This window comes from Micromesistius poutassou (assembly GCF_964030765.1).
Source record: "Micromesistius poutassou genome assembly, chromosome: 17".
NCBI classification, from domain to species: Eukaryota; Metazoa; Chordata; class Actinopteri; order Gadiformes; family Gadidae; genus Micromesistius; species Micromesistius poutassou.
Window position 1 is genome coordinate 1,717,844 of NC_140287.1, and position 15,079 is coordinate 1,732,922.

Below are 15,079 nucleotides of genomic sequence, written 5' to 3' on the forward strand. Positions count from 1 at the left end.
AAATGTGTTCAGAAGATCACTGCTTGACCACAAATGCCATCAACAAAGAAAACAATATAGGGAAAAAACAAGGGTGCAAGCCACAACACAATATGCACTTCAGCCGCAAATAGGTGACAAACAGATGGACTCCAAATCCGACCAGATGGTCATTGAGGACTTGCATCACAAAATGGCTGAAGAACTTATTCTTGGCTCTGGTAATATCTTGAAATTAATTATCATTTAGAAAGCCCAAACATTTGGGAAGGACCTTGTTTGAGATGATCTTCCTTTGTGTTTGGCTTTGATTTATTTCAGACCCCCTAGCAGACATTTGTCGGATGTGTGGAAGGACTCCAAAGAAAACGAAAAGGGCACATTTATGATACCTTTCACAGTTGTAATTATCATGTATTTAGTCAATACCAGTCTGAGGTTGACATATAAACTGAATTTCAATGTTCACATCCTTTCTAGGGTCAACAGGACAGGCCAGATCTTAGACGTTCAATCGTTTTTTTTCACGGTTCTGATACCTTCACAGTTGTAATTATCAGCGTATTTAGTCAATACCAGTCGAATGTTGATATATAAGCTGAATTGAATTTGAATTTCTGGTGAATGTCTAATTTCAAGCTAAGTTATCTGTGGTGTGTAACCCATTTCAGGAACATCTAGCTATTTCAGGAAGCCATGTAAGACAATAAATTAGTAAAATGTAATGTTCACTTTTATTAAGCCCAACTTACTATGTAGTTGTATTTATCTATTTATATAAAATACATGTGACCACACCCTTCTGTGATCACGTGACCACACCGTTCTGTAATCACGTGACCATACCGCTCTATTATCACGTGATTTTTGTGAAGCGATCACGTGAGTCAGACTTAGTTGATCTGAGACACATTAACAGATACTGGGGTTTCTGCTGATTAACTGTGAATACATAATACAGAAGTATCACTTTATGTCCGTTGCTGCCGTGCACTTCATTCTTTCTTTATTCTTTCACTTTATTCTCCAGTAAGGATAACGTTCCTTGTTGAGAGTTTCGCGTTGTTTGGGGTGTGACCCGTCCTTTATCTGAGGTCTTTATCAACTGCTGTTGACCACCATGCGACTGGTGATCCTGGATGACTACGACCTGGCCAGTGAGTGGGCCGCCAAGTACATCCGGAACAGAATCATCACGTTCAGCCCCACAGCCCAAAGGTACTTCACCCTGGGCCTGCCCACAGGTGAGGGACACACGCACTGCTGCCATGCTATCTATATCTATATGTGTCTGTCTGTCTGTCTGGCACATCACTGATGATGTGTCCAGAGGCATCAGTAGATGTATGTACACTGTGTGTGTGTGTGTGTGTGTGTGTGTGTGTGTGTGTGTGTGTGTGTATATATATATATATATATATATATATATATATATATATATATATATATATATATATATATATATATATATATATATATATATATATATATACATAAACAAACAAGGCTTGGCACAGACCAGGCTGGTTAAAAGCCAACATGGTTATATATATATATATATATATACAAAACTGTATAAAAACATGTTGGTTTTATATAACGGAATTGCTGCCATCTTTCTTCATGAATGATGCAATGAAAGGAGGCATTGAATGACCAGCATGACACTTATAGTCTCTAGGCCTACTGCCTGCACATCATTTGACAAATTATATAAACGTGTCAATCATGTCATGTTTTTTTAATTCTTGCATCTTATTTTAGGAAGTACTCCATATGCCTGTTATAAAAAGTTAATTGAATATCACAAGAGTGGGGATCTTTCTTTTAAATATGTGAAAACCTTCAACATGGATGAATATGTGGGTGAGTAATTGCCTTCTTCTGTGTCATCCACATATAACATAAATATAACATTGCCTAAACATCAACATTTGCTGTTTAATTTCAATGTAACCTGTGTCCAGATGTTCCTTATGAATCAAACTGCAGTAAAATAAATGCATTTGTACTGCCATCTAGTGTGTAGCTGGTTAACATGCAGCCCTCCTCTGCAGGCCTGCCCCGAGCCCACCCTGAGAGCTACCACTCGTACATGTGGAACAACTTCTTCAAGCATGTTGACATTGACCCGGCTAACGCGCACATCTTGGACGGAAACGCACAAGACCTTGAAGCAGAATGTGCCGTCTTTGAGAAAGACATTGCAGACGCCGGAGGAATAGATTTATTTGTAGGAGGTTGGTAGCACGCTTTATTTGGTGGTGGGAGTTTATACGTACACAGCAGAGCTGGTTAAATGACGTTATCAGGTTAGAGATGGTGAAGTGTTGGTATTAGGTAAGAGATGGTCAGAAAATGGTTAAGTTTAGGTATTGGGTTAAAGATGGTTAAGTTAAGGTTTGAGGTGTTAAGGAAGGTTAAGTGAAGGTGTTGGAGATGGTTAAATTAAGTTATTATGCTAGAGATGAAGTATTGGTGTGGGGTAAGAGAATGGTTAAGTGAAGGTATTTGATTAGAGATGGTTAAGTTTAGGCAGAGATAGGTTTAACTTGGTGCTGCCCACCAAACTGTCAGTCATTTCATTTAGTCACACTATATTGTGTTGAACTGTGGTCTGAACTGAGGGTTTCTTAGTCTGTTAAACACTTTAACCATTCATGCATGTATCATGCATGCAATCATGGATATAGCACCTGCAGATTGACGAGTGGTTAGGATTTCCTTATTCTAGAAGTTATTGGATGTGCAATAATGTCTGCTATGAATGGATGTGCTAATGATCCTATTACTGTGTTATTATGCTAATAAAGGCCTTAGGTTTATTTTATGGTAAGAATCCGATTTCCCTCTTTCAGTGTATTCTAGAAATACCTTTTTTGAATACCTGTTATTTTGTCCAGGCATCGGCCCAGACGGCCACATAGCCTTCAATGAGCCGGGGTCAAGCCTTGTGTCGAGGACCAGAGTGAAGACGCTGGCCAAGGACACCATAGTGGCCAACGCTCGCTTCTTCGGGAATGACCTCTCCAAGGTGCCCACCATGGCACTAACCGTCGGGGTTGGGACTGTCATGGATGCCCGAGAGGTCAGTAGAGCTTTATTATTCATCCACCATCGAAATTTATCCAAATACCGAATTTAATCAAAATGCCATCTAAATATGGAGCTTGAATTTTCTATATCAGTTGTACGATGTGATTTTATGACCAGGAAATTAAGATAAGATGGTACATTATAAATCCCAGACGGGGAATTTGGTGTAACATAACGTGTCATTGTCATTTTAAGGTGCGAAGTGGTACTAGATGTCACATATGTACTTCCTTGTTGCTCAGGTGATGATTGTAATCACGGGGGCTCACAAAGCTTTTGCGCTGTACAAAGCCATCGAGGACGGGGTGAACCACATGTGGACGGTCTCAGCCTTCCAGCAGCATCCACGCACCATCTTTGTCTGTGACGAGGACGCCACACTGGAGCTGCGTGTCAAAACCGTCAAGTACTTTAAAGGTGAGACTGAAACATTACATTACCCTCACTACATTACATTACCCTCACTACATTACATTATCCTCACTACATTACATTATCCTCACTACATTACATTATCCTCACTACATTACATTACATTCATTACATTATCCTCACTACATTACATTACATTACATTCATTACATTACCCTCACTACATTACATTACCCGCATTACATTACCCGTGTTACATTATCCTCACTACATTACTTCATTAGATTACATTATCCTCACTACATTACATTATCCTCACTACATTACATTACCTTCATTTCATTACCCTCATTACATTACATTACCCTCACTACATTACATTACCTTCATTTCATTACCCTCACTACATTACATTATCCTCACTACATTACTCATTACATTACCCTCATTACATTACCCTCATTACATGACATTACCCGCATTACATTACCCGCGTTACAATACCCACATTACATTACCCTCATTACATCACATTGGTACAGGATATATTCCAAGTTTTATTTTTCATGTATTTGTAATAGTTTACTTCATACCGCAGCATTGGTGAATAATTGATTAGTCAATAAGGTTCCATGGGAGTGCATTATGTAAGGAGTAAACCACAGGAGGTCTCGTTATTGGACATCATGTACGACAGGGCTTGTGATGAGGCTGCCACAACCAAGCTACATTATATTCCAATAACAGGACACAACAGAGTATTTTATTTAGCTTATACCAACAATGACAACAATACCAGAATACCAACAATATTACTTTAATCTTTATTGTTCTTGTTTTATTTATTTACTTATTCAGCTGAATTAAAAATATTCTTCTGGGGCACTTTGAACATATTGGTTTGTGTTGTCTAGGAAACATCGTGTTAATTTGACCAAGCTGCTGCCATGACCAGCAGAGGATCTAATTGTAACTAGCTTTTGGATGGATGTTTTCACTTTAAATAATGATGAATTAAACTATTGGATCAATTCGTTTTTTGTATTTAGAGAAACATAATTGTACTTTGAGTTATTCATGATGTTTAAGGTTGTATCAGGCACTTTTGGTATGTGTCTGTTTCTGTGAAAGATGTTATTATATTCACCTTGTACATTTTCTCCTTGATTCTTACCAGGTTTAATGCATGTTCATAATAAACTTGTGGACCCAGTGCTTACCATGAAGAACGATTTGAAGTGAAAGTGATGAATGAATACCAACCAAAATGTTGAAAAGGACATTGGGAAGAAGCATATCCAGAAATTCTTCAAACAACCACAACTGTCCCCTTTACCTACAATAATGACTGTTTGGTTTATGCTAGTATCTGGCAATATGCATGAAAAGCATTTTAATGTTTACATAAAATGAAAATTGGTTAAAAAAAAGAAAAATGTGTTTGTACTTGTAAGTTTTAGTATTGCTTATTCAAGTCAAACGGTTTCAACAGTTGTTGATTGTACTTATGTTATTCTTCTATCAAGTACTATATTATTTTGTTTTTCAAAAGTTACAAGGTCCAAGGGCATTTGTCATCAAAACACTCTAGTGAATATTGCATAATAAAGATTTATTTTTTCTTTCTATAAAACATTGCATACAGTGATGATGTACTTGTTAAACAAATGTACTGATGGGGTGGAATCAAACATTATTTTTTGTTTTAATTTCCATATCTGAGCAGAACCAGAATGGCTTATGGCGTGCTTAAAAAATAAAACGTCAGGTTTTGCGTAGTGAGATTAAGATAGGCCTTCAATTATTTTTTGTTGCAAAATTCAAAATGGCTTGTTTTAAATATGGTATAAAAGGTAGGCTATTTTATATACCCGTTTTATAAATATATATATATGGCTAGGACAATGTCTGAAACCGGGATATACAGGTCCAGCATTATTGTCATTTGAATCCGACACTCCCTAACACTAGGAGGCGCTAGGTTCTTTATTTTTTTGTTGTTTGGCTGTGAGGAAACGGAACTGAAGAGATACGACCTCTAGTCGAGTCCGACGCCACACGCAACCCGTCTCTCCGACAGAACCGAACCATGTCTGGACTCATCAGGACCGCCGCGGCCCGTGTGGCCCCTGCCCTGCGGACCGCCACCGTCACCCAGCGGGCCTCCCTCTACACCCGGCCCGCCAAGGAGAAGCTCGGCACCGCCGTAAGTCACGCTGAGGAGCCGCTCCTCACACGGTGGCGTCTCCCAAGGGTCCGATGTTACGTCGGCTAGTGGACTACTTATAGACCTCTGGGTTTTAACCTCATCTATAATGTGTTTTAACCCCATCTATAATGCGTTTAAATCTACTCTATAATATGTTTGAACCATGTATGCAGTGCTCTTCCATGTAAAGTGAGGTAATCTGCTCGGGTTCCACCGCAGTGTCTCTGCTCGATATGACCGCGGAAGCGTTATGACATTCACGCGTTTGTCATCATGCTGTCATATAGTACCTGCAGATGGACTAATGGTTAGGATTGCCTTATTCTAGAAGGTGTTGGATATGCTATCGTTTCTGCTATGAATGTATGTGCTAATGGTCCTATTAGCGTTGTTATTTATACATGGTTAGATATGGATATTAGATATTTGGATATGGTTATTACATATTACCAGATATGGTGTGCATGGAGCTCCTTTATCATTAGGTTGTGGTACTATATAGATATCATATAGAAGATGATACATCACGTATCATCTTCTATATAATATCTTGAAGGTCAGGGATGTTCTTTTGAAATATGTTTTTGTTAAACTATGCAATAAACATACGTAATATGCTATAATTAATAACTTAAATTGCCGTTTCTATTTATTGTTCAGGAAACTGCCATCGGACTGGGCATGTTCGCCTTGGCCATCCTGGGACCATCTGGGTGGATTCTCGCCCACTTGGAGGAGTACAAGAAGAAAGAGTGAGGACATTTGAATGGTGCATACAACTTCTCAAACGCTCCTCAATGAGCCTCCTGGGACCATAAGCAGATACCTGAGGGAGAGGGCGCAGTCTAAACCTTCTCTCTTCTCCTACCTCGACGGCAGTTACATTCTTCTCGTTCCATTTTAATACCGTTGACTTGTTTATTTGACATGTGCCCTTATAAGGGCATTCTAACAATGTTAATAAATCATATTTAAAAACTGAAAATCAACATCTCTCGTCTGGCACGTTTTACATTAAGGTAATGAATAACCTTGAATAACCTTTAAATATGCTCGTCACCTATTGAAGTGTAGATTTTGAAGGCCCAATTTGACCACAATGCAACTTTGTCTCATCATTTACATTTAGGGCATTTAGCAGACGCTTTTATCCAAAGCGACTTACAATAAGTACTTTTGTCATAAGAAGTGAAACAATATATCGCCGTAGGTACAGTAAAGATGTTCATAGAACCAAGTGCAAGTACTAACAATCGCCAGGCCAACCCATTCCCCGTACACAGCAGTGATAGCTAGCTACTGCAGATGCTACACAATTAAGTACATGCTACACAATTAAGAACAATGAATGAATACAACCTGCATTAAGTGCCAGGACGTACGACAAACAATAGTGCAACAGACAAATAAGGGACTGAATGGCTTGTAGAGTCTAGGTGAACTCTGCCATGTCTCATGTGTAGTGATTGATATGCTGCAGTGGAGGCTTCTCCAGTGAGGAGAGGGAGGAAGATCCTCCTTAACATTGTTGAGAATAAAAAGTGTAGATTGCCCAGACTACTGTAATGAATTAATGCCCTTAAATATGACTACTTTAATGCCTTTGTATATGTAATGTTTGTTTCCCTGGGTAAAGGGACATTAGCACCCCCTAGCGCCTATTGGATATTACTTCGGGCAGGACGTTCCTCCCTCGGTCTCCATTGACTTCCATTCATTTCTCGGGCACTACTGGCGGCCGGTGAATAACATGGGGTTGAACGGGAGAGAGGAGGAAATTCCCATAGACATAATAAAGAGTAGAGGCCGCATTGGCTGCTGGGCGCAAGAAATGCGGAAGCCATCTTGGAGCGGTCATACTCCTAGTTGCGTAGCAGCAGAAGACACAAGATGCCAGAGCACTGCAGAATATTCCTGCTCAAATCGGCGGACCATCGCAAACAGGGCCAGGGGCATTGCTTTTCAGGAGGAGACACGGTTTGGCATCGACAACCATCATTCTGACTTGCTGTCATTGGTTGTGTCTGTGTTTCATAACCACATTGCCAAACTCGCCTCTCTTGAACTGCAGAAAGGGAGCACGAGAAAGAAGCTCTGCAAAACAGCCCTCTTTCAGGGGTTTTAGCTCATACAAAGTTGTGAAATTATGTTCTTGTTGTTCTTTTAATTGTTTGTTACTCTGACCGTTCTGTTTAATATTGTGGAAAGGATGTTAGTGAATGATTCAGAGCATGATGCATTTTAAATGCCATCACTTTTGGGCTTGTGTCTTCATTTTTCTTAAAACAATTGTAGCTGAAAATAAACATAGCCAAATTCCAACCAATAGCTTCAGTCATTGAGGGCAAAAATAGGCCCAATGATAGGTCCAGATTTCTTTATTTAGTTTTACAAATCAAGAGTAGGCCTGATTTGACTAATTGGCTTTGCATCCTTTCCTTCTGCCCCTGTAGTCCAAGACATGCTGCCCACCAGCTTTCAAAGTACAATGCTGCCACTGGTGGATTTGTATACATTTTATTCACATAATTATCCCTCCCTGCTTTTTGTAGTTCACCAAAACACCCTGAAACAACTTGAGTCTCACATACTTATGCCACCATACACCACTAACAGTGCAAGCAGGCCAATGGCAACCAAGCGTGCAGTCCTTCACTTTAAAAACCACCAGCCGCCACTGATATGCATGGTAGACTTTACATGACAGAGGCATAAACCAAGAGGAATAACACATAAATGCATACATTGTAATAATCCTGAAATGAAATGACCAGAGGCTCGGGTCCATTTGTTGCTGTGGAGAGGGGTCTTCCAACCAGTCAGAGACAGGCTTTGTTATTATATGGTGGCATTATAGTGGTAGTGGCATGTGCCAAAGAAAGGCAGAAATGTGGGTATGAAAACCTTAGTACTGTTAAGGGCCACAGAGACGGTTGTCAAGCCAAATGAAGAATGGTGGCCAATAAGGTAAAGAAACATGTTGTGAATTAAACTGCCACCCGTTTATTAGCAGGCCTATTGTGTACAACAAGGCTAGTGACGGAATAATGTAAGTGTTTGAGTCACTTCAAAAAGTGCTGTTTTAAATTAAATGGGATGATCACTTCTTCCTAACAGTTGATACTGTATACAGATAACGTGGTGAAAAGGGATTAATATTGATTAAAATCACTTCTACACTGCAGGAGATGTGTGACAAAATTAATTAAGCTGGCCACACACAGGCCGATAGAGGCCTGTGTGTGAGGGCAATATAGACTAATTATTAGCCTACCGTAAATTCACGACATCTCCAGAACTTACAAACGGTAATGTTAAGAAGGCCTTGACTCATTTCATTTGCCAACATATATACTTATTGCCATTATAAGCTATAACTAGTATGTGCATGTGTTTCAGTGTTTTTGGAGTCATTAAGTGGCACATGGCTGCAAGGGGTGGATGTGTCCGAGTGGGGGAGCGGTGGTTATGAATGTTATGCTAATGATATCCAACCTCCTTTATTCTGGATGTGTCCAGGTTAGGCAGCCCAAGTGGAAACTATTTCAACCAAAAATAAAAGTTGGGGCAACGCAAGATGTCTGATTGCAGCATGGTCTCAAGTTCCACGTCCCTAACGTGGCCACGGCTGTGAAGGGTCAAACCAAAACAGGCTGCGATAGATTCTCATCAAGTTGAGAATCTGCTTATTGTTGTCCCCGCTACTCTTTAGAAACTTGGAACACGATGGAGTGCAAACAAGCACACAAAAATACAAATATGTCGGATTTATTCATGAGCGAGTGTTGTATCATGATGTATAGCCTAATGAATGAATGAAAGAAAAACTTTTTTATTAGAAGGTAATGCAGGCCACTACTTAACATATTTGTGAAACCAAGACTCATGTGGGCAACGACCTAATCCCACGTGAGATGTAATCCTCTACTGCTGGAAACAAACAGGCGACTAAGGTTTGGTTATTAAGGGTGAGGGTTCTAATCCCTCACACAGCCCCTCCCAGGCTGAGACCCTCGAGTTCTGAGACAGGTTTTAGGGTGAAGTTGAGGATTTCTTTTTTTTGGTATTTTCTTTTGGTATTATCATTATTATTGAAACTCACAGCTAGCTAAGTGAGTTCCACTGAGTATAGTATTACTGGAAACGTTGTTATTTCATTCAATCGACAACAGCGATTCACCGTGTAGGTCTTTAAAATGGGACTGGATGCTTTGGTTAACGCTTCAGGTGAAGTCTTACCTTACGGGGGGAAGAGTGCTTTCACACAGCTGGAGCATAACATTGTGGCCAGCTACCTCATCACTGCAGGTAATGTTCTTATATTTTGTATTTTTTTTAATTTTTATTAGCCTAAATGGCCTAATACAAATAAATGTAATGGTAAGTAAATGCAATCAGACATTTTTTATTTGAATTCATTGATAATATTTTCCTGCAGGTGATGACTATAGAATCACAATGAACTTCTCAATCACAATAAGCAATCTCTGTTTAGTTTTGTGGGATGGCCTACAACACCACAAATATAGAGAGCTAAATTACTGAAATCAACAATTCACACATTATGGAGAGCTACGACCTGGGTATTGAACACTAGTACTGTTGAAAAGGTATAGTGGACATGGAATTCGTTCATCAATTCTAGTCGTTTATCATTCAGTTACACGGTCATATTGTCCAGGCAACCCGATTCTGCAGTTTATTGTTGTATATTCTCTCAAAACGCTATTCCAAGACCAGCTAAGACCTTTCCTGAGTGCTTAGAAAGCCTCTATTAGCCTTATGTAACGACTCAGGTATCACGGGATAGCTGTTGAGCTAGAAAATATAGGGAATGATTGTAAGAAAGAATAATAATAATATAATGTGTATACTTTGTCGCCATCAGGCATTGTGAGTTTGGCCAGCAACATTGTGGTGCTGCTCATGTTTGTGAAATGTAAGGAGCTGCGTACGGCCACCAACGCCATCATCATTAACCTGGCCTTCACCGATATCGGCGTGGCAGCCATCGGGTACCCTCTGTCGGCTGCCTCCGATCTCCATGGCAGCTGGAAGTTTGGATACGCTGGATGTCAAGTTGGTTGACTTAATTTTCTTTATTTGTTCAAATAATACCAAATCACCAACTTTTGTTAAGAATTATTGAGTCGAATTGAGACCCTGTCATTTCAGAATAGTCTGGTGACCAAAAGTACTTCCACTCCCCAAGTTCAGTGTGCTCTGATAACTTACCCTGTGTTATTAGTTCAGTGTGCTCTGATAACTTACCCTGTGTTACTAGTTCAGTGTGCTCTGATAACTTACCCTGTGTTATTAGTTCAGTGTGCTCTGATAACTTACCCTGTGTTATTAGTTCAGTGTGCTCTGATAACTTACCCTGTGTTATTAGTTCAGTGTGCTCTGATAACTTACCCTGTGTTACTAGTTCAGTGTGCTCTGATAACTTACCCTGTGTTATTAGTTCAGTGTGCTCTGATAACTTACCCTGTGTTACTAGTTCAGTGTGCTCTGATAACTTACCCTGTGTTATTAGTTCAGTGTGCTCTGATAACTTACCCTGTGTTATTAGTTCAGTGTGCTCTGATAACTTACCCTGTGTTATTAGTTCAGTGTGCTCTGATAACTTACCCTGTGTTATTAGTTCAGTGTGCTCTGATAACTTACCCTGTGTTACTAGTTCAGTGTGCTCTGATAACTTACCCTGTGTTACTAGTTCAGTGTGCTCTGATAACTTACCCTGTGTTACTAGTTCAGTGTGCTCTGATAACTTACCCTGTGTTACTAGTTCAGTGTGCTCTGATAACTTACCCTGTGTTATTAGTTCAGTGTGCTCTGATAACTTACCCTGTGTTACTCCTCATTCCAGATCTATGCAGCACTCAACATCTTCTTTGGCATGGCCAGTATTGGCCTGCTGACTGTGGTGGCCATTGACCGATATCTGAGCATATGTAGACCTGACATAGGTAGCACATCCACACCTTCATTCTGTATCCACCTTCTCCACGTGATAGTGCTGTCAATCAATGAAACCACACCACTATACCTGTGTCTTTTTCCCCTTCAAAGGCCAGAAAATGACTATTCGTTCGTACACGCTGTTGATTCTGGCGGCCTGGCTCAACGCGGTGTTCTGGTCGTCCATGCCGGTGGTCGGCTGGTCGGGCTATGCCCCTGACCCCACCGGAGCCACCTGCACCATCAACTGGAGGCAGAACGATGCGTAGGTTCCTAGTCCTATACAGCCGTTAATATAGACCATTCTGTGTGGCCCTATTCTCTATACTGAATCATTTTTGTCTCAGTCATATAGAGGTTCATAAAAAGATCTGTATTGAATGGTGCATTATCTTTATTTTCATCTCATCCGCAGCTCTTTTGTGTCTTACACGATGGCAGTGATAGCTGTAAACTTTGTGGCACCCCTGGGTGTCATGTTCTACTGCTACTACAACGTGTCCATCACTATGAAGAGGTTCAAAGCAAGCAACTGTCTGGAGAACCTAAACATTGACTGGTCGGACCAGATGGACGTCACTAGGGTGAAGGAACCTCTAGCTGAGCACATGTCCACATAGCTAGCTTAATAACACAATTCTTTCAATCAAGATTATTGAGTGTATCAACGTCCACCTTCTGATGAAACGTATCTCATATTTCATTATTGATTGCAGTATATGAGGTTAACAGGCAGGGTGAATTGGTTTGCCTGCTGGAATTTTCTATTTTTTATTTGAATGTTTTAACGAAGCTCCACATTTCTTTCTGTCCCCAGATGTCAGTGGTGATGATTGTCATGTTCCTGGTGGCTTGGTCTCCATACTCCATAGTCTGTCTGTGGGCGTCGTTTTCAGACCCAAAGAACATTCCTGCCGCGATGGCCATCATCGCTCCACTCTTTGCGAAATCATCCACCTTTTACAATCCCTGTATTTACGTTGCTGCCAACAAAAAGTGAGTTTCTCTCTTTCTTTATGTACATGTGATGTGTGTGGGAGCAAGTCTTGTTGTTTACAGTTATACTGTTCCCATTGAAAATGGACAGTGCTAATCTTTTTTTTGTATTGTCTGGGTGTGTGTCTGGGTGTATATAATTATATATATATATATATATATATATATATATAAATATATATATATGAGTTGATTCAATATTTTGGATCAACCCATCAATTGATCTGTTGTAAAATCTTCAATGATTTATATAGCTTTACATCTCAGGTTTTTGTTTAATATATTTGTCTCATTGAGATGGGAAAATATGATAGTAAAATGTATTTACAGTGTAGGCCTAACTCTGCTGTCTAAGGTTATGGCCTTGTGAGACCATCCAGATGTTCAAGATCTTTAAATTAGTCTGAATATCAGTCTGGCTCTGTCAGTGTTTGATTTCCGAACATGTCTTCAGCCTTAGGTTGTTTAAAACCCTCCGTGTACCGTGAGCACTGGCACGCTCATGTTCTGTTCTGTATCTCTTTCTGTCAAACCTAAGTTGTTTAGCCATTGTTAATAATTCCAGTTGATAACATACTTTTATCTAACATAGATAGAAGTTTGACAAGACATACATTCTAATTAAAAGTATATTACTACAGTCCATGTCGGAAATCAGACTTCCTAGTTCAAATGGAACGTACCAGCCCTAACCCTAACGCTTTCACGCTTTCACCTTCAGCCTCACACGCTGCCAAAACAATTCTCACGGCAAAACACTGTGACAGAGGCCAACGTATTATAGTCTAATCTTATTTTTTACCCAAGCAAACAACTTTGCCGAGCTGACTGAAGTAACAAAAAACAAACAAAGGGGTGATCCACACGGTGTCTCCATGGAGCTGTATCTTAAATGACACTCGGATTGGTGCGTGAACAGTATCTCCATGTTGGTTGGAGAGCTTTAAAGCAGGGAGCCAAGAAATCGTTCAAGCAAGATTTTAATATTGGAAGCATCATGTCTTTGACTTTCTTTAGTCGAAACTGTGTGCCCATATTGGGTTGGTGTGTCTAATATTGTGAAATTGTGAGTATTTCCCTGGGTGGAAGTATTCAGGGTATGGGCGTAGTCAGGCGATATCCTTTAATCTTAGACCTAAGCTCTCGCCACATGTGTAAGCTGCATACCTTTTAAAACCCTGATGGTGAATTGAGTCCAAACATGTGCACGTGATTAAATGCGCGTGCACGTACGCGGGATTAAGCCCATGGCATCAAAATGTCTCTTCAGTGATGCACTCCAGCAAGAAACAATACTGAGTGTCTTTGCTGCAACACTCCCAGCAGCACAGAGCCACCGGCGGCCCACAGGGCTCCGGTCCGGTCGGCTCTGGCTGAGGACGCAGCCCACTGGTGCGCCGTCTCTTCCTCTTAGTTCCTACTACCTGTCATTATCTGGGAGGTGTATTAAGTTTACAACATGGACTCGGGGTCAGCCTGCTAATGCTAACGGATACGCAGGGATCACTGAACCAATGTACAACAAAGCTGTCCCACTGCAACTGCACCACGTGTCAATCCCCGGGATCACAGTCCTGAACTGACCCTGTTTCTGACCACAGTGTTCAGCACATGCTCGGTTTGAAGGGCTCCAGTCGAGACTCTGACCGTGTGCACACAAGAGAAATATCTTGTTTATACAACTTTTTAAATCTAGATGAAATAGCCCACCTGTTTTTACCAAGGTCACAACGCCCACCTCCTCATCTCCTAGCAGCGTAGAGTTTGGCGAGTGATGACGAGTGTAAGCTTAGTGCTAGACAACGCTTCAGCAAGAGATTCAAGTAGCGCACACTACCTGTGGAGGTGGATTTGACAACGGTTGTCTACATCTCTCGTGCAACCATGCCTGCCTGTTAACACCAAGAAAACATTGGGTCACAATCTCACAGTTATTTTTTATTGGTGATTTGAAGTGAGATTCAGACGCCTATCTGGTGTCCTTAAACTTGACTGTTCCTGGTCTTTGTTCTGGCCTTATCTTTGGCTAGACTGAAGATAAGTAGATAGATAGAAGATAACCCTAGTGAAGATAAACCTAGTGTGTACATGATTCAGTTGCTAATGTACTCTTGGACTTTTCCTTTAGGTTCAGAAGAGCAATCATAGGAATGCTTCGATGTCAAACCAGGCAGCGAATGACCATCAATACTGAAGTTCCAATGACCTCCTCACAAGTACCATTGACCCAATAGTCGATGTAAAACGACATGGCATAGTTGGGTGTCTTGGTATCATCCGTTGGATATTTTAAACATTCTTTAATTATACACATGTTCTGCTGATTAGAAAAAAAAAAACTCATGTAACTCATGTAAACTCTGCATGTATAAATCATTTAAATGCCATGAATACGAAAAACGTAATGATGGTAGTTTATTTATCTGAGAGAATTAGATTTTTTTGTTTGTTCTGAAGACAGTTATT

At 40.4% G+C, this 15,079-nt stretch overlaps 3 protein-coding genes across 3 annotated transcripts; all 3 read left to right on the forward strand.

Annotated features, from left to right (window-relative positions):
- The first annotated feature begins 895 nt into the window (after positions 1–895).
- On the forward strand, positions 896–5,063 carry LOC311362596 (glucosamine-6-phosphate deaminase 2). Its single transcript, XM_084482476.1, has 6 exons — positions 896–1,223; positions 1,744–1,845; positions 2,037–2,219; positions 2,883–3,067; positions 3,318–3,492; positions 4,625–5,063. Exons 1-6 carry the CDS (start codon positions 1,100–1,102, stop codon positions 4,687–4,689), a joined length of 834 nt encoding a protein of 277 aa, XP_084338602.1. The 5' UTR covers positions 896–1,099; the 3' UTR covers positions 4,690–5,063.
- A 406-nt stretch (positions 5,064–5,469) lies between these two features.
- LOC311362601 (cytochrome c oxidase subunit 8A, mitochondrial-like) lies at positions 5,470–6,641 on the forward strand. Its single transcript, XM_084482479.1, has 2 exons — positions 5,470–5,653; positions 6,317–6,641. The coding sequence occupies exons 1-2, from the start codon at positions 5,537–5,539 to the stop codon at positions 6,410–6,412; spliced, it is 213 nt and encodes a 70-aa protein (XP_084338605.1). The 5' UTR covers positions 5,470–5,536; the 3' UTR covers positions 6,413–6,641.
- Positions 6,642–9,852: 3,211 nt separating this feature from the next.
- rrh (retinal pigment epithelium-derived rhodopsin homolog) lies at positions 9,853–14,847 on the forward strand (the record flags this gene model as incomplete). The annotated part of the gene is made up of 7 exons (XM_084482475.1): positions 9,853–9,964; positions 10,545–10,735; positions 11,526–11,625; positions 11,729–11,882; positions 12,033–12,201; positions 12,435–12,613; positions 14,742–14,847. 7 exons carry the CDS (start codon positions 9,853–9,855, stop codon positions 14,845–14,847), a joined length of 1,011 nt encoding a protein of 336 aa, XP_084338601.1.
- Between the last annotated feature and the right edge of the window lie 232 nt (positions 14,848–15,079).

Bases quoted from the DNA above. Each gene is read 5' to 3' on its own strand.
- LOC311362596 (XM_084482476.1), top strand. From the start codon at position 1,100: ATGCGACTGGTGATCCTGGATGACTACGACCTGGCCAGTGAGTGGGCC. The intron at 1,224-1,743 runs GTGAGGGACACA...ATCTTATTTTAG, and splicing joins CACCCTGGGCCTGCCCACAG to GAAGTACTCCATATGCCTGT. The intron at 3,068-3,317 runs GTCAGTAGAGCT...CTTGTTGCTCAG, and splicing joins CTGTCATGGATGCCCGAGAG to GTGATGATTGTAATCACGGG.
- LOC311362601 (XM_084482479.1), top strand. From the start codon at position 5,537: ATGTCTGGACTCATCAGGACCGCCGCGGCCCGTGTGGCCCCTGCCCTG. The intron at 5,654-6,316 runs GTAAGTCACGCT...TTTATTGTTCAG, and splicing joins AGGAGAAGCTCGGCACCGCC to GAAACTGCCATCGGACTGGG.